The following is an 18,488-nucleotide window of genomic DNA, read 5'->3' on the forward strand; positions in this document are numbered from 1 at the left end:
GCTCCCGCTGGGCAGCCCCACCAGGTGTGCACGGCTCACGCTGCTGCTCCGTGCCCTGGGGGCGGTCTCTCTGCCCCTTCCCCACGTACTGGGCACCGCGACCACAGCCCCAACCGGGCTGGGACGCCCCCGCTCTGGCCGCAACCCGCCCCCGAGGTGCAGCCCCCGCGCATCTTCCTCCCGGACCCGGCGCCGCCGGCGCGGAGCCGCTGCTCGGCGGGCAGTGCTGCCGGCCGGGGCGCGCTCCTCTTCTGGGGTGTCCGTGCCCCGCCGCTGGCTGAATAATCCCAGACCTGCCTTTGCGGGGCGGCGGGCGCAGCGGCCCCGGCCCCCGGGCTCCTGACCGGGCCGCGGGGCTGCCGCGGGGGGACCCGCCAGGCGCGGGGCGGCGGGTGGGGACGGTGCGGAGAGGGAGGGGGCCGATGGCCGCCAGGGGGCGCTGGCGAGCGGCGCGGCCGCCGCCGGGGCTGGCGGCAGAAAGCGGGGCGCCGGCGGCGCTGCCCGCAGCGGCGAGCGCGGAGCGGGACCGACCGTCCCCGCTCCGTTCCGGCACGGCCGGTGCCTGCGGGTCGAGCGGGAGAGGCGGGGGGCGCGGGGCCGCAGCGGAGCCCCGCAGCAGCTTGCTGCTCCGGCCGCCCATCTCTCCCTCCCTGCCCCCCTCCTTCCCTCTCGCGGCGGCCGGGGGGCGGGCGGGCGGCCGGGGCACCCCGCATCAGGGGCGGGGTGGAAATTTACCGGGGCCGCCCGCAGCGCGGCGGCGAGCGGGGGAGAGCGCGCGGGCTCGGCGGGAGGCGGAGGGAGGGCGGGGAGCGGCGGAGCATCGTCTGGCGGGGAAAGCGAGGGACCAAATGACCGTGAGGAAGGGCGGCAGCCGCCACCGCCGAGAGAGCAGCCAGCCGCGGCGCAGCCCCAGCCCCGGCAGGAGACCCGACGCCCGCGGGGCCCGGCCCCCCCCCGGCCGGCGGGGCGGCGATGGCGGCGGGCGGCGGGCGGCGGGCGGGCCGCCGGGCTTAGGGCGCGGGCGGCGGCGGGGCTGAGGCGGGGCCCCCCCCGCCCGCGGGCGCCGCATGGCGCGGGCCTGATGCCGGAGAGCGGCCCGGCGCGGCGGCGGCGCTGCGGGAGGAGGATGGCGGGGCTGGCGTGGAAGTGGCCGCGCACCCGCCTGCCCGTGGGGGCCAGCGCCCTGGGCGTCTTCGTCCTCTGCTGGCTCTACGTCTTCCCCGTCTACCGGCTGCCCGACGAGAAGGAGATCGTGCAGGGGGTGCTGCTGCAGCAGGGCAAGGCGTGGAGGAGGAACCAGACTGCGGTCGCCCTGTTCAGGTAGCGCCGTGCGCGGCTCAAGGGCGGCCGGGGGCGGGCGGCCGGGGGTGGGCAGCGGGCTCCGGGCGGCAGGAGCCCCGCCGGGCGCCCCCCACCCCGCCAAGCCCCAACTTCGTTTTCCCCGGCGCGACCCTTTGTGCTTTCGCAGCGAGCGAGGGGCAGGCAGGGCCCCTCTTGCCCAGCAAAACTTTTTTGGGTGGCTGTGCTGCGGGGGGGAGAAGGGCTGGCGCCGGGCATAGAGGCTGGTTTCTCCTCACAGGGCTGCGAGCCCGTCTGGGACGCCTTGCCGGGGGGCCTGAGGTCCCCGAGGCTGGCAGCAGCCTGCACAATGGGATGCTTCTCGCTTGCCGGGTAGCGGCTGCAGCGGCGGCCCCTCCGGTCGCTAACAAAGCGAGGGGCTCGGTGCTCGGGGCCCGGTGCCCGGCATCGCCCGGTGCCGGTGGCAGCCTGCGTGCCAGCCACAGCCGAGCTGGCGGATCTCCCTGGGGTGCGTAGGGGAAGGTTTGCCTGGATGTTAATTCGTGTCAGCATCCCCGCTCTCAGGAGCACTTTGGGAGCTGCGTGCTGGTTCCCGACTCTCTGCAGTTTATCAGAGAAACCACGTGAAAAGGCACCTTTTTCTCTGCGTTTCTTTTGACGTGGCTGGGAAATGGCGATAATCCTTGGAGCCCTTGTCACCTTCCACAGCTGCACAGGAGGGGAGGGGTGTTGCAGTCAGGGTGCCACATCTGCTGCTGGTGGAGAGCCAGGTCCCTGCAGGGGGGTGGTGGTGGTGGTGGTGTGAGGATTTTCTGAATGACCCCGGCTTAAAAGCCTGTGCAGGGGGGACTTGCATCCCCTCGAAAATTTCTCACGTGTCTGGGTAAAATACAGACAATGGGAAGAGAGGCCCGTTTCCCTTCCTTTCCTGGAGGGAAGTTGGTTTTTCTCTCTATCCTTTAAGTAGCAAACGAAAGATCAGAGTGAGTGGCAATCAAAGTGCCTACAAAGAGGCCCTCTTTCTTTAGCAAATGCTAGAAAGAATTGGATCCAAATTCAAAGGGACTTCTTTTCCTTTTCTTTCTTTTTTTTTTTCTTTTTAAAGTGGTGTACAGCTTTATTTGATGTTATTCAATATTTTTTGAATGCAGCTCAACTTGTGTTTGTCATGAACTGGAGCTGGCTTGTGTTGTTTAATATCTTGTCTGCTGGGATAACAGGAACTTTACAGTTCTTCAAAAGCGCGTTCTTCCCTTAGCCCCTGGAGCTTGCAGGAAATAGGAGCAGTGAGAGGTGATAAGCGGCGTGTGTTAATGTCATCTCATCGGGTAGGCCTGGAAGAAGTTCTCCCTTAAATACAGAGCTAGCGATAAGGTACAGATGCAGGATCCTTTTCGAAAAACACTAACAAATACTAGAAACTAGGTTGATCTTCTCAGTTTCTAATTAATCTTAATCCTGTTATGCCACAGATCCTAATTTTTGGGGGTAGATGAATCCAGATTTTTTTAAAAAATTACCCTGATATGTGATGTAGGAAAGAGTTTGATGTATTGTTCATGTTTGTAAGCCAAATTTTGTTTGAAGATATTGCTGCTGCAGCTTTGGTTTAAAAACCAGTTTTAGACTGTTTCCACCACATGGTTTAGTAACAAAAACTCTGCTGGCTCATTAACTATTCCACTTGCCCATATGTTTTTCCACTTCCTAAGCATAGCGATTATCTCAGAGATGCTATTGAAGAGAGTCTCTTGCAATGAAAGGAGCTATTATTTCTTGTCTGTGTCTCTCGATGAGTTGGTGCAGTGCTAAATACTATAAGCTTTAAATCAGTTTGCTTTAAAAAATAAAGTTTTGAAGAGGAAATGGACACTTGAGATACGTACTGAGTATACCATCATATTCAAATAATTGTGAAGTGGAACTCTATTTTTGTTGCTGCATAAATTTGCTTCGCTTAATACTGGTAGAAGGTTATGAAATTGAAGTCCATGTCAGGTAAGCTGCTGTATGTTGTGAGGTGATTAACAGAAACAATGTCTTGCTCTTTGCTACAGTCCTGCTGTCTCTGTGCAATAGCACTGTAAAAGCTCCGAGTTTTGGTTTCTACTGGAAGCTGCCTGTGAATGCGAGTCTCTGTTTTAATTGGGAAGGAGGTATAGAGCTTCACAGAAATCCTGCGTGCGGACTTGGAAGTAATATGGCTTTCCGTAATAGCCTAATATTAAGTGGGTTTTAATATATTATTAAGAATGACATTAATTGCCGTTCCCTCTAGCCCCCCTGCCACATTCTGGTTACCAAACAGTTTTGGTTTTACTCAGTTTTGGTGAATAAATTTGAATTTATGTATGCTAAAAATCTGTATGAGAAAGTGCAAACTTTCATATTACTGCTTTGTATATACTGCAGTGGCATTTGTGGTACTGTACAGGTGTTTGAATAGCCAGGTTCTTGCCACACAGAGGAAACATCTGATGGTTTTGTATCTTTCTCCTCCTATAAACTTACTGGACTGCTATCATTGAAGTAAGATTATTGTCCCTGAGTAATTAACTTGATCAAAACATACTTTTAAGCCTCAGAAGTGCTATTCCCCCTTTGCCTTCTGTACCTGGATCAAAGACAACTTCACTAAGTAATTTGGCAAGGTCAACGAAAATGTCTGGGGTAATTTGGGTTGAACCCTGGCAGCCGAGTGCCACTAACTCCTTGATCTCCACTGCTCTTTCCTCCTCCTCTCTGTACAGCCAGAAACTTCATGTAGAGACCTGGCCGATGTAAACTCTTGCTTATTCAAGAACCAAGGCTGTCCTGGTATTTGTGGGATGGTTTACATGAGGGTTTTGTGTTTGAATATGGAGGTGTGGAATTTGTTTTCAAACTGTAAATAGCCAAGGATTGCTGCTTTTGAGGTGTGTGTCGCCTTGCTGCAGCTGTAAGGATAGTTTATGGGAGTAACAAAATGAGCAGGATTAAGCCTTTGACTCCAGTGCGAGTCTGTGTTTAAAGCGTGCTCTCAGCCTTGACTCTGCGTACGTTGCTTCCGTGAGTAATTCAGGCATGATGAGCATTGAGTCCCGTGGCCAGCAGTGCAGTGGGTGTCTGTGCAAGAGCTGCCAGGGTTCTTGGGTGGAAGGACAGATCCTGAAATGCCTGAAGATACAACTGATGTGGTTAAAAGAGCTCTTGGTCCAAATCCTTTCCTCAGTTGGAACGTAGCTTCCTTTAAAGTCCTTGAATTCTGAGCACTGGGAGTTGAGCGTAGCCTACTAGCAGGCTATGGCTATTAGCATCCTTTACATTTCAGGACACTGGTGGCTGTGGGTAGTCAAACTCTCTGCTGTGGAAACATCTCCTCACTGATAAATACTGAATAATAGTCTGCCAGTCAGATGGTAAACTGCTCGATCCTGAGCTACAAAGTGGTCAGAATAGGAACGAGATGGTCAGTAGTGTTACTGATGGCTGGTATGTCTAATTTACCTACGATGTAACGGCTTGTCATCCTCTGAGATGGTTAATGTTATTGTGCCCTAATTGTTTTTACCGATTACATAGTGGGTTTTTTTTAAGGGCCTAGTGCTGCTTAAATTATTTTGCAAAAATGTTGTTAACTGTTGTTATTAGTGAAGTAAATGACATACAATAATACCTTTAGGGTGATTTTATTTAAAAAGATTGCAGTTGATTGAAGGCAGAGCTGGACCTTTTCGCCTGTTTTACAAGCTCCATACAACCGCAAATCCCAAGCAACTGTATGTTTATCTGACACTTGTCCTTCATTTGTTGCCCTGGGTGGACCTCCTCTGGGGAGTGAGTATGCTTGTGGGGGGCAGTGGGCTTTTGGCTCTCAGGACTCCCACCAAAAGGGTTTGATGGCAATTAGTGACTTAGGTTAGAGGTTCTTTGGGAAGAGATAGGACAGTCTCATCTGCAAGGCAACAAAAACACTGCCCTTGAGGTTCAGATTGTGTTCTTGCTTCTGCTGCAGCCCTTTTGTGTCATGGTGAAAAGTCACCCAGCGTTTATTCTGCGGATGGGTTGGTTGAGCTGGTGGCAGATGTCTCCTGTGAACTCACTGTTTGTGACCTGCCTCTAGTCCAAAGAATCTGCTACAACTTGGCTCTGCTCCCCAGTACTGTCCTCTCTGTCCCTAGAGCCAAACCCACCATGCCTATCTTGGCAGGTGGCTTCTCCACTCCTTTGTCGTCAGGTTTGACCTCTTGTCTATTTTCCAAGGACAGAGGGGAGAAGATACTGGCCTGAAGTCACACGACAGGGTCAGTGACTGAACTGGACGGAGTATCCAGATGTGGTGGACTCTGGTGCTTGCAGTGTGGGTGTGGACGGACTGTGTGCCTCTTCTACTGTGAGCCTTTGCATGCCTTGAAAAAACAGTGCTGGAGGGGGTCTTCCCACTGTAACCTTCTCTGCCAGCTGTTAATGCCTGTACCTAGAATACAATCACAACATGCGCTGAAGAACATCCTCTTGTGCAAACAATTTTTAATTCTCGTTTGTATTAACAGAGAACTAGAATTTCAGGTCACTTCCCTGTCTGGGTAAGACAAATGCTGTTGCCAAGTTAGGGAGAGTCTTTAGTTCAGATGGCTTTTTCTCCTCTTTTGATGTGAGCATTGCAAATTATATGAGTGTTGCAATCCTTACTGCAATATTTCAAGGCAAATCTGAGAAGAAACTTCATATTGCTCTGGTTGACTAGATAAAAGTTTTGCCCTGCTTAAACAGCTTTATCAGATACTGAATTATTCCTGATTCTTTCACTGAGATGTGTGAAAAGTGGAGTTAGAATTAGAGCTGGGAGATGCTGGGTTGGCTTAATTCTGTCTGTGTGGCCCATGAATCCCTGTCCTGAAGCCATCAGATATGCTCAAATGTTGTGCATTGGCAGTGGCCAAATCCAGCTCATTTTGCTCTCCTGAGCAGGTGTCACTGCTGCCTGACTGTGTTTGTAACTCAGTTGTTACAACTGAAAAATGCCATTGAAAATGTTATTTGCTGCACTGGTGATAACTGCATATTTTTAATTTGTAGTACATTATCAGTGTCTCCAAGAGCAGGTTAAAGGTGAGAGGAAAGAAATGTTCTTACTCCATTTTATTATTTGGAGGCTGTAGCAAAGAAAGCAAGCTGTAGAGAGATCTGGCTCCATATCTTCAAGGTCTTTTGGTGTCTTTGGATACCTAAATTACATGAAAGAGTGAGAATTAGTTATCTGAGTTAATTCATGGCAACTTCGCAGATGAGGGCTGTGGTGGCACAATAGAAATTGATTTAAATTCCTGAGTTCCAGCTCATGGTATCCTCCTTCCTTGCCTCTATGTAAGATTTTCGTACAGACTTGGATTCCACCTTCCTCACGAAACAGACAGTCGAGATCCCTATTTCTAGTATCTGCTCTTGCAAAGTTTTGCATTGCTGCTTTCCTTTGAATTTTTAAAATCTCTGGTGCAGCCAGCATTTATGGGAGGGTGTAGCCAACTCCCTGAGGCTCTTTTCCTGTTAGCTGGGAGCATCCAAAGGCCCAGAGCCAGGCAGTGGGGAACAGGAGGAACAGAGACTTTGCTGGAATTTAGGTTACATGACTAGGGCCCTGAAATCTGGTATGTACATACAGAGACACTGCTGGATGTATGTATTTTCACATCTGTGCTTTCCCTTTTACTGCCTTATAGTGGATGGAATGGGCACTGAATCATGCAAACAATACAGTAACCCATGATTTATTCCTCTACTTGTAATTTTCATCCTCAGAGCAGCCAAGAATGTTGCTTCCATTTGATGTGTGGTCAGTGACATATATAAAAAGACCTATTTTTGAGGCTAGTTGCTACTAGATATATGCATGGAAAATGAATTGTCGTTCTCCTTTTAGTATTTATCTTCCTACGGTGAGGAGGAACCTCACTGAACTAAGGCGGCTGTTTGGACTGCAGTCTTCTGCTGTTCGAGTTTTTCAAGCACCAAAAAATACTTAGTTTTAAATCTTTGTATATATATTAATATTTTTCTGTGTGCTGCATGTGGTTCCCAAAGTGCAAGAAAATTTCTCCTAATGTTAAATCATTTTAATATAGCTGCATGGAGTTAAATTCATACCGAAGCATGTTAATCTGTATTATGTAGCATTTGCAAACCTCAGTGGAGATTCAGGTTTTGTAGTGTCAAAATTTTTACATATGGAAGACCAGAGACAATTAGTCTCCTAAGTCTTGGAATCTAAACTGATTACATAAATAGAGGGTGGGGTGGGACATGTCACTGATAAGTCACTTAACCCTAGCAAAATCTTTGTAAAGTAATTATTATGGAAGCTCTGGGCTTCGTGAAGAAGCTGTGCGTGCTGCCTTGACCTTAGCGGTATTTGAAAATTTTAACAAGGTGAATTACGCTGTGGAGAACAATATCCTGGCTTTAACTAGGATTCTGGAGGTCAATTTCCCACTGCTCCCTTCAAGAAAAAGGTGAAGGCTGTGAAATTAGATTGTTATAAAACATTTATAAACATTATAAAACATTAGATGTTATAAAACGTTTTCTGGCCAGTAGAGTGGTGGTTGCTTTTTTGTTTGTTTGTTTTATTAAATCAACGGATTGAATTATTTTAACTTCCCATATTCCTTCTGCATGCAAAATGCCTTCCTGAATTTCTTGGTTTAGAGATTCTCTTTTCAAGTGGAGATGTGGCTACAATGAGGCTTTTAAAGCTTCAGGGAACAGCTGAAAAGAAATGGTTAACTTCTTTGTTGTCCATGTTTGCTGTGAGCTTAATTTAATTTCCTGAAAAAACATTTTGTTTATCTTTTTTTTTTTTTCCTTTTTTTTTCTCCCCTCCACCTCTTCTTCAGGCTCTTCCCATTCTTAAGCTGCTTGACATCCTTCTCAGCTTTCAAGGGAGCCCCAGACTCTTTGGACGGCTCCTTCTGTGGTTCTGTAATGAGCATTCATAGCAGTGATGTAAAGAACTTGTGTGAAATTATTTACTCCTTTATCTCCCTCCCCTACTGAGTTGCCAGCCACCTTCTTCAGAGTCATGCAGCTCCCGCTGAACCTCAGGGCATCTGTCGTTTTCCCTCCTCGACATGCCAATTGTTGGCTATCAGCCTTTCCAGGTAAACTGCAGACTTTGCCTTAATGTAGCAGTGAGATAAAGTCTCTACTTATCAGGTTGCCTTTGCTCTGAGGATGCACAACCAACTTTAATTTAAAAGCTGCTGTATAGCTTGCCTATATTTTAAGGAGCGCTAGGAAAACAGATCAGTTACTTTGCTTGGTTTCTTGTGGGAAAAATTTGCTCTGCCTGTTCCTGGAATGACTGGAGTGGCCATGGCTGTAATAGATGATTAACGGCTTTGTATTTCCTGTCAAAGATGAAAGACAAACAAACAGAACACTATTTATTTTTTTTTTCCACTGTGAAAAGATTTTAATGTTTTCCTATGTGCTCTGTCTTGGCCAAATGTCAGCTCTGGTCATGCTATTTCATCTGCCTCCATGTCTGGAGTTTCTATCATGTATGATGTTCTACTTGTGCTGTTGGTCCATCAGTGCGGTATGTCTCAGCGCAGAGTGACGAAGTATCTGCTGCTGTAGGCACTACTCAGAAGTGCCACAAGACTTGAGAGAACCTGTCCATAAGGCATTCAAACGTGCAATGAGGGGGTGATGCTGAATCCAGAACTCTCTCAGTGGAAGTTGGTAAGGCTTAGGCTTAAGGGCAAATGGGATGAAGGCTCCCAAGTTACTCGGCTCTGTCTGAATCTTTTTACTTTTGACTGTCAGGGGAGAGGATTCTGGTTCCCCAGATACTTTTGTACATTGCAGGAAATGGCGTTATAAAGGGAGTTAAAGAAACTGTGTCTCCATGACATGGTTATCTCTTGTAAGTGATCTTCAGGTCTAAGTCACCGCTGAAGTCAGTGGGGAATTCTGTGAATAATTACCACTCTGTACATAAATTATCATTTATATGGTGTCATAAGCTTGCAGAGAGATGTTCCATGCTCTGAAGGTTTTTCAGTCCACACTTGTGTAGTGAGATTTATCCCAGCTGCGTAGATTAGGAATTTTGATTAATGGAGTGGGTTTTCCCTCTGTTAGTACAATTTTTAATGTGAAGAAATACCCAGGCTTTTTGCTAGTGACAGGCTGCCTGAATGTTCTGTGGAAGAATGATCCAAATACTTCTGCTGAGGGTTTGGTGGGTGCTGGTCTTTGCTACTGGTACCTGGAGGTACCAGCTTACTACTTGTAAAGTGCTTAATGCTTTTGTGTAAATTTTTGTCTTCTTTCCGTGGCTTCCACTGAAGCGTTAATCTATTCAAAAGGGAGTGGAATAGCTCTTTATTCCACATGTAGTATTCACTTGAGAAATTAATCCCTGTTCCTGGATAGTAACTTACAGCTTTACTTTGTTTTCCCTAATGAGTTTCACTGTTAGCAATGCTTGTAGAGTCTTCTTTATTTCTAAATGATGATAAACTTTTAATTATTGATGGGTAAATATTTTCATTACATTTCACTCGCTTACATTTGTCACAAATTCTCCCCGGTATTTAAATGATGGTATGTTACCATTTGTAATAGGTTGTATGCTCTGTCTGGCACAGTATTTAAAAGCATGTGTGTGGGATCAGGCACGTGCCTTTGTAAGGTACAACACAGGAAAGGATTCCAAGAAGGTCAATGGGATCCCCGGGTGCATTAGGAGGATCACGGCCAGCAGGTCGAGGGAGGTGATCCTCACCCTCCACTCTGCCCTGGTCAGGCCACATCTGGAGTGCTGTGTTCTGTTCTGGGCTCCCCAGTTCAAGAGAGACGGGGAACGACTGGGCAGGGCCCAGCGGAGGGCTACCAGGATGATGAGGGGACTGGAGCAGCTCCCTGCTGAGGAACGGCTGAGAGAGCTGGGCCTGTGTAGCCAGGAGAAGGGAAGGCTGAGAGGGGACCTTACCAGTGCCTACAGATATCTCAAGGGCGAGTGTCCAGAGGATGGGGCCAGGCTCTTCTCAGAGGTGCCCAGGTGTGACAGAACAAGGGGCAACGGGCACAAACTGCCACATGGGAAGTTCTGCCTCAATATAGGGAAAAACTTCTTTACTTTGAGGTGACAGAGCGCTGGAACAGGCTGCCCAGAGAGGCTGTGGAGGCTCCTTCTCTGGAGAAACTCAAAACCCACCAGGATGTGACTCTGTGCAGCCTGCTCTAGGAGAACCTGCTTTAGCAGGGGTGTCAAACTAGATGATCTCCAGAGGTGCCTTCCAACTCTGACCATTCTGTGATTAATCATAATCTAAGGTTAATAAAGGAGCCAAAGAATTAATCTTCAGAGACTGGTGAAATTCAGATTCTCTACTTTTGACCACACTTTTTATGCCTCAGGTTAAGCAACTGTTTCCTTAACCATTGTCCTTCTCCTTTAGCTGCTCTTCTTTGTTCCCTGTTCTTTGCATTTGTCTTATCTTCTACCTAAGTCCTGTCTGGGGACACAAAGGATGGCTATCGCACAGCCTGTGTGCTGTTTGCTGCCGTCACCCTGCTCAGCTGCCTGGTACGTGCATTTTCCTCCCCCCTCCTCCCACAGCCAGGTCTGTCGTGAGTGTTCATTCTCTGTGATTGAGTCTCAGCACCTACTGAACAATGCTGCCGGCCAGCAGTGTGCCCCTCGGCTTCGTGCCACCACAGCGCATTCGCTGGCAGCCCCCAAGCAGCAGCGTTCCCTAATGCTTCATGTGATTCCTCACGTGGCGTTGTGCGTTGGGCCCTACAGCAGTGCCCTGTGTCTCAGACCCATGTGCCCCACAGCAGAGGGATCTTCTGGTCCCCTACACACTGGCCCCATGGCAGCACCTCCAGGTCATCCTCAGGTGGTCCTCAAGACTTTTGCTGCAGTCATGGGAGCCAGGGGATAAAAGGGTATTTGGTGAGTAGCCACTCAGAGCACAGTGAGAGCCGCTTGCGTGGAATGGGAGGAAATTAGGAGCTAAGGATTTGTTACTCTTTCTTCCTGAAGCATCTTTTCAGCTGGTCTTTATGTTCTCTCATGGTGAGCCTGACCCATGGGAGTCATTGACTTGGTGTGTTCAGTCTCTGGATCATGTGAAAGCTTGGTGGGAGCAAGACAGCTGGGAGCCCTAAGAAAGGTGGGAGCTGCAAGACCTGTCACACAAGGGCTCTGTCACTAGACTGCAGCAGTGAGTGCTGCAGTAGACATCCCTAGGTAATTAGAAGTGTGGTGTTTAGGCTGCAGTCTTTAGATTACCCGTGCTTGTTCATGGATGATTTACTGCCATCCACTCAGGCAACATGAGCTTATTTGTCTGAGCAAGGTTCACACTCTTTGCAGTCTCCCACATTGTGCCATTTACTACCTAATGACAATGTGAAAGGCATGAGAATAAACCCATATAGGGTATGGCCATAATATGGGATATAAAGAAAATGCAATATTCATGAGGCAATAGCGGAGGAGTGCTGTTGGATGAGATGAGAATGGGAATGATGGGGAGAAGTTGCTTGCTACAGCTTGCTTGAAGTTCCGTTGTAAACCATGCACGCACAACCACATGCAGGGCTCCATGCCTCTCCTGGCCTCTCTCAGATGGCAGCTCTAGGGGGGGCAAACAGTGACAGAGCAACTTGTGTAACTATTAACCCTGAAAACGAGCGAACGAGAAGCAGACACAAAGGGCTGTGAAGCGGGGAAGGTGTTGGCTTGTTTCTTCTCCCAGCCTTTACGCACAGGAATGGGCAAGAGCAGTGCTGTGAGGGCAGTGAGGTGGTGCTGTTCTGAAGCACAGAGGATGCTTCCGTGTTACGTTACGTAGGATTCTTTGTGATGAATGTGACAGCCTGACATGGGTTAAAACTTTGCAGTTTTTTTTTCCCCAAACGTTTGCTGCAACTGGGGAGTCTAGGTTAGTGTGTGTGTTTTTGATGGGTATGATGAAGATAGCCATGTCTGGAGTATGTGAGTGAACTATCAAGATGCCTGTATTTCATGCTAATGCTTGAATAAGCCTGAGTGAGAAATACAGACTTGCATCGGTGGAGAGCTGTACGCTTCTGTGTGATCCAGATGTTTCTGTAGGGCAACAAGATTTCCAGAAAAGTCAGAAGAAAGAAAGTTTTTAAAAGTGAGGTGAGCTAATAGGGAGAATCTTCTATGAATTTAAGTTGTGTCTTGGGCAGGAAAAAGAGGAGAAAAATGCTTTTCTAGCAAGAAGGGGGAAAAACCCTCAAAAAAAAAAAAAAAGGTTCTGTGTGATGCATAGAAAGACCATGGGCCGTGCTGGATCAGTTGATTGCAACCCAGGCTGAGTGAAAAGTAACTTTGAAAGAAATACATGCTGGATTTAATTTTTGTTTGGTTTTTACTAGACCTGCGTAATTTTTGTGATATTAATCAAGGAATACCAGTGGGATGAGAAATTTCAGTCTGTCTGTATACATCTGTCCTGCATTTCTGAAGAGTTATCTGTAAACCAGATAGCTCACCTGTAAGTCATGACAAAGTTTATACTTCACCCACAGCTACTTCTTGGTTATGTGGAGCTTAAAATTTATCACTGTGAGGGTCTAAATTGAGGAGTGTTAGGAGATCTTTGCCAAGAGCCATGATCCCAGGTGTTTTCAGGCTTTGGAGCTCTGAGGCTCAACAGTCCAAGGGATGTCCACCTGTGAAATTTCACCTGGCTTCATGGCAGTTACTCCTCTCCCAGAGCAAAGCAGGAGCAAATGCTGAACTATGTATGTTTGAGGTTTGAACGATGTAGGGGCAGTTGGTATGACTTGGGGAATGCTACAAAGTCTGATATTGCCCATCCTTGTAATAGCTGTGCCAGCTCCTGCATTTAGGTGAATGTGTGACTGTCCTGAATTCATAGAATAAAAATGAAAAAGGAATATTTTAGTCCTCATAGCTGAAGTGAAGGGCTTGAAAAGATGACTGGTGGCTTGTGCCCCAAAAGGCAAATAAAAATCCATTGTGGGTTGTTTTCCAGATGCCTAATTTCTGTGCCTTAATCATAATTTTGGGGGCCTGACTCATGATTTTTAAATGCTAGGGATTGCTATAATGAGAATTACGTGTCAGCCTATAATTAGATGGATTTTTTTAACTAAGGAAACTGCAACAGTGAGGGGAATAGGAGAAACAAAACCAATCTGGGAATTTCTTTATAGGTCATATTATTAATTGAACATTTTGTCTTGGCACCCAGCAAGCATCTAGTACAAACACACTTGCTGAGCCTTATGGACAAATGCTGAACATCTCCAGGGTTTAGCATGCCCAGTTGGATGAAGCAGTAAAAATGCACATGAGATATTTATTCTTTCTGTCCCACTCCGCTCATTGCCTTTAAATGCTTAAGCCTATCCAGAAGGAAATGGCAGAGTGTGGAACTTGAGCTGGCTGATCCGAAAATGGTAACAACAACAAAAAAGTAAACCTATCATTAGAGAAATCATGTGTTTTGATAGTTCTGTTTAGACAACAAAACAAGTGAAAACACTTATCTAGTGTAGCTCAGTAAATACTAATGGGTCCAGCATGTGATAACATGTTTATTTTTGCCTTGGGTCTTTGATGAGTGAACATAGTGCTTCCTGTCATTTTGTTTTGTGCTTCACTTGTCAAACAGGCCATTGCTAGTGAAGTCTTGTACTAAGAGGGTTGCGTTTGTTGTTCTTCCACACCTAATCTGTGGAAAAATGTGTTTGCTGGCCTTGGTAATTATACTGGCAGTCGGTTTTATATGTTTAGTACAAATTCTGCTTTCTCTTCTGCTGTGGAACAGCACATCTACATCATAGAGAAGAGCAAAGTTACCTCTGCTGGCATGGTGGCAGACAGGTTGGTAGGGGTTTCCAGTGGAGTGCATGCTTTCTTTGGAGCATAACCAGGAGCATGTGGGTAGTGTGCTTTCACTTGAAATCATGGGTCAGCTGAGATGAATATGAGCATGCTTAGGTGTGGCACTTAAGTTCTTTCCCAAATTTGACTTAATCGTTTGGTTTCAGGTGGTGTATTGGTGTCGTGTGTGGCTGTGCAGCCTGTCTTGTGTGACTCTTACTCCTTTTCATTTAAAATAGATGACTTATTTTGCCTTAGTGAAAAAGAAATTCTAAAAGCACTGAGAAGTTGTTTCCACTCCTGAAATGCCTCCAGTCTACACGTATTTTTTACACAGTTTGGTAACTGCTAAGAACAGATTAGCTTTCAACAAGTTTAATGATTAAATAGCTAGGCTTTGTCATTTCATTATCATCTTTTTGGGTCTAAACTAAATGGGTTGCATGTATCGATGTATCGGGGTGGGGGGGGAGTCTCCCAAAACACACTGGCTCTGGGCTAGGCATCAAGCACATGAATCCTAGAATCATTTAGGTTGGAAAAGACCTTTGAGATCCTCAAGTCCAACCATTAACCCAAGACTTCCAAGTCCATCACTAAACCATATCCCTAAGCACCACATCTATGCACTTTTTAAACACCTCCAGGGATGGTGACTCCACCACCTCCCTAGGCAGCCTGTTCTAATGCATGACCACCCTTTTAGTGAAGAAGTTTTTTCTAATATCCAATCTAAACCTCCCCTGGCACAACTTGAGGATGTTTCCTCTTGTCTTGTCACTAGCTGTCTGGGAGAAGAGACTGACCGCCACCTGCCTACAATGTCTTCTCAGGTAGTTGTAGAGAGCTATAAGGTCCCCCCTGAGCTTCCTCCTCTCCAGGTTAAACAACTCCAGTTCTCTCAGCCGCTCCTCATCAGACTTGTGCTCCAGACTCAAGTCTTGAGTCAGATGAGACACCAGCCTCATCGCCTGTCTCTGGACACACTCCAGCACCTCTGCATCCCTCTCGTAGTGAGAGGCCCAAAATTGAACGCAGTATTTGAGGTGCAGCCTCACCAGTGCCAAGTACAGGGGGACAATCACTGCCCTAGTCCTGCTGGCCACATGACTTCAGATAGAAGCCAGGATGCTGGTGGCCTTCCTGGCTACACTGCTGGCTCATGTTCAGCCGGCTGTTGATCAACATCCCCAGGTCCTTTTCCAGCAGACAGCTTCCCAGCCGCTCTTCCCCAAGCCTGTAGCATTGTGTGGGGCTGTTGTGACCCAAGTGCAGGACCTGGCACTTCTCCTTGTTGAACCTCATACAATTGTCCTTGGCCCATTGGTCCAGCCTGTCCAGATCCCTCTGCAGAGCCTTCCTACCCTCTCAGATCAACACTCCCCTCCAACTTGGTGTCATCTGCGAATGAAAAGTATTTTTAAACCAACTTTCAGGCAGTGTTCCTATCTTAAGATGCCTTGTTGAAGGACTAAGTAGGTTGAATGATTTATTTAATGAATTTTTACTTTTATCCTCATACTTAGCACATTCCTTGCATTAATTGGTTGGAGATTTGTTAAGGATTTTTGCTTGCTCTTTTTAGCAGCATCTTTTAAATATTGATGCTGTAAAAGACCGTGAAACTTAAGAAAGTTGATTCACAGTGAAATGTACTTTGGGTAGTCTGGGCTTGTCCTTCCCCTGAGGAAGCTGGTATGCCTCCTCTCAAAAGAGTACTAACATTTCTTTCCTTGTATGTCAAAGTTTGTATGACATTGAGTGTCTCAATAGCAGACCTGCACTGGTCCACTCATTCATTTATTTTAAACTGAAGCAGTTAATAAAGACTCTACTCAAAAGTTATTCTCTACAACCAGCATTGCTGTGATGCCCTTTCTACTTGCCAGAGCCTCCTCTGAATGCTGGTGTCTGCTGCTGTTTTAGCAGGTCTTTGGTGGAGAGATCCAACACTGTCTTATGCCATATCTGCACCCTCCCAGTATTAGAAAGGGAAAGAACTGTTGCAGGTGTGCTGGTGGGGAGGTGCCCTTAGGGTTCCTTGCTTCCTTTCCCTTGTCATGCCCTCGCGTCCCTCCCTGCCTGGAGGCCAGGTAGGTACTGTGGGTACTGTCCCTTGAGAGCTTACTTGCAGGTGACATTGCAGGCACGCCAGCTCAAGAGTAACTTGTGCCCTCGTGGTTTGGAAGCGGATTACCTTAATGCTTTGGATCAACTCCAAAACTATCTCAGCTGTCAGCAGCACCTCTTTCCACTTTAAAGAGTAAGTTCTCCTATAAATAGCAGTACTAATTAGGCTCTGTTTGTGTCCCACTTCCCTTGAGTCCTCTTGTCCCCTGTGCCATGACTGGGGCGAGAGGCAGCGGGTGCTGACTGAGCAGCTGGCTGTGCTTGGGCAGGGTGCACAGCTCTGCTGACGTGGGGCTCACAAAATTGGGTCTCCCTTCCACCCAAGTTTTCAGACTTACAGGATCTTAATCGTATATGATATTTTCCCTCTTCCCTGTTCAAATGTTGCTGAAGTTAACCAACAAGTTCAGAAGTCCGTGAGGTGGGCAGGATGGCTGTGTCAGCCTGTGCCTTCACTTAAGCTTTGTTTGCTGTGCCTATTTAAAATACACCCTTTTCTCCCCAGTGCCTTCAGAACTTGCTGGCTCTCTGGCTTCGTCAGCCTTTCTGGGCTGGGCCAGCTCAGCTCCTGCTCAGCAGGCAGCAGCATATCGTTTGTGACTAAGGGCAGGCAGCTTCCTGCAGCTGCCAGACCTCTGTCCTCCTCCCAGCTCCCTGCTGGGAGCCCAACTTGGACCAAACCATAAACCATTGTGAGCTGTCAAGCCAGGAGCAGACAAATTCATGTATTTTCAAGGACAAGAGTGTGCTCTTTCCTGTGCGTGACAAACTGCATACAATATTCCTTCTGCCCTCCCTGTGTTAGCCTTGTCCTGGTTGCTGGCTGTTTAAAGGGATGGGATGTCTTCATATATTCTTATTCTTTCTTAAAAAAGGAGTTTTCTATTCGGAATTGTGTCAGAACGCTCTTGTCAGATAAGAGAAAGGGGTTGTGGAGTAGGGTACTCTAGAAGGAAAGAAAATATATGTGCTTGGAGGGCAGGGTGGGAGGGAGTGATGGTAAGGTGGTGAGATAGTGGGGCCTTGAGGGCTGGAAGGGAGGTGGAAGACTGGTAGGGTTTAACACAATAGAGGCAAGTAGTTTGTAATAGCAGGAGTGGTGAAGGAGAAGAAACAATGTTTCTTCACTATTCTGTTATGTGAAGCAGTATAGCAGAGAAAGAAAGACTGTAGTTAGGAAATTTGAGAACAAATACGTGGATAAATCAGAAGGGCAATCAATTAAGAACGTTCGATGAAGTGGACAATTTAAGAACAGCTCAGTTAAGCAAGATAACCCAAGGAGGTAACAATTAATTAAAACAACTTGGGTTAAATGATAATCTCAGTTTAAGAAGATCAGGTATCAGATGGAAGCAGATCACTTGAATAAATGAAGGTTCAGTTTCAATGGCCTATGTGAGGTATAAGAGAAGCTATGAAATTGTAATAGTAGACAACATTTTCATGCCATAAGATAGGAGGAATGGGAATCATTTTGCTCTAGAGATGACTGTTTAAGTGGTGAGATTTGGAAGTAGAGTGATGAAATGTGTGGAGTACAGCCCACTCACTGCAGCTATCTCTGGTACCTGTCCTACTTAAGAGCTGTGGTAGGGAAAATGTCCATATGGTTAGCAATAAGACAGGAAAACAACATTTGTTGCTCTGTTTCTTTTTCATTCTGTGATTGCATGTTGCCAACTAGACAATCCACAGACTTGGCATCTAGTGAACTTTGTTTGCTGCGGTTTTGACTGTCCCAGTGGCACATGCTTGGGAGTGATGAATTACAATGGGCAATTCTTTGACCTCCCATATCTAAAACTGGAGTTGGTTACTACAGTTTTGGGGTGACACTTTAAAACAAAGGCACTCTTTATTCTGACTGGATGCCACCCAAAGCATTTTGCCAAGATGACTTCTCACTTGGTGTTCTAGTAGGGTCAGACACGTGATGGTCATTAAATTAATGCATAGATAACATGTATTTAGAAACAGGGACTCAAAACTGCACTGTGCTGAGGACATTCAGCTACTCCAGAATTCCTTGGCCACCCGCACTTGACTAGCTTTGATTCCAAACTGTGAAACAGCTCTGGGAAGGTGAGGGATTTGTGGGGGCAGGCATGGAGCTTCTATGCTTCTGGGTGGCAAATGCCAGCACCTTCTCCAGACTGATCTCACCAAGCAGGAGGCA

General features: G+C 47.2%; 1 protein-coding gene across 1 annotated transcript in view; it reads left to right on the plus strand.

Moving 5' to 3' along the window:
* Positions 1 to 829: 829 nt before the first annotated feature.
* ST8SIA1 (ST8 alpha-N-acetyl-neuraminide alpha-2,8-sialyltransferase 1) overlaps positions 830 to 18,488 on the plus strand; it is a 141,405-nt gene continuing 123,746 nt past the window's right edge. Inside the window, exon 1 of the mRNA XM_056342138.1 lies at positions 830 to 1,320. Within this exon, the coding sequence (XP_056198113.1) occupies positions 1,082 to 1,320 (239 nt within the window). The 5' untranslated portion in view covers positions 830 to 1,081. The remainder of the gene's footprint in view (positions 1,321 to 18,488) is intronic.

This window comes from Falco biarmicus, chromosome 5, assembly GCF_023638135.1.
Source record: "Falco biarmicus isolate bFalBia1 chromosome 5, bFalBia1.pri, whole genome shotgun sequence".
In the NCBI taxonomy this organism is placed as follows: domain Eukaryota; kingdom Metazoa; phylum Chordata; class Aves; order Falconiformes; family Falconidae; genus Falco; species Falco biarmicus.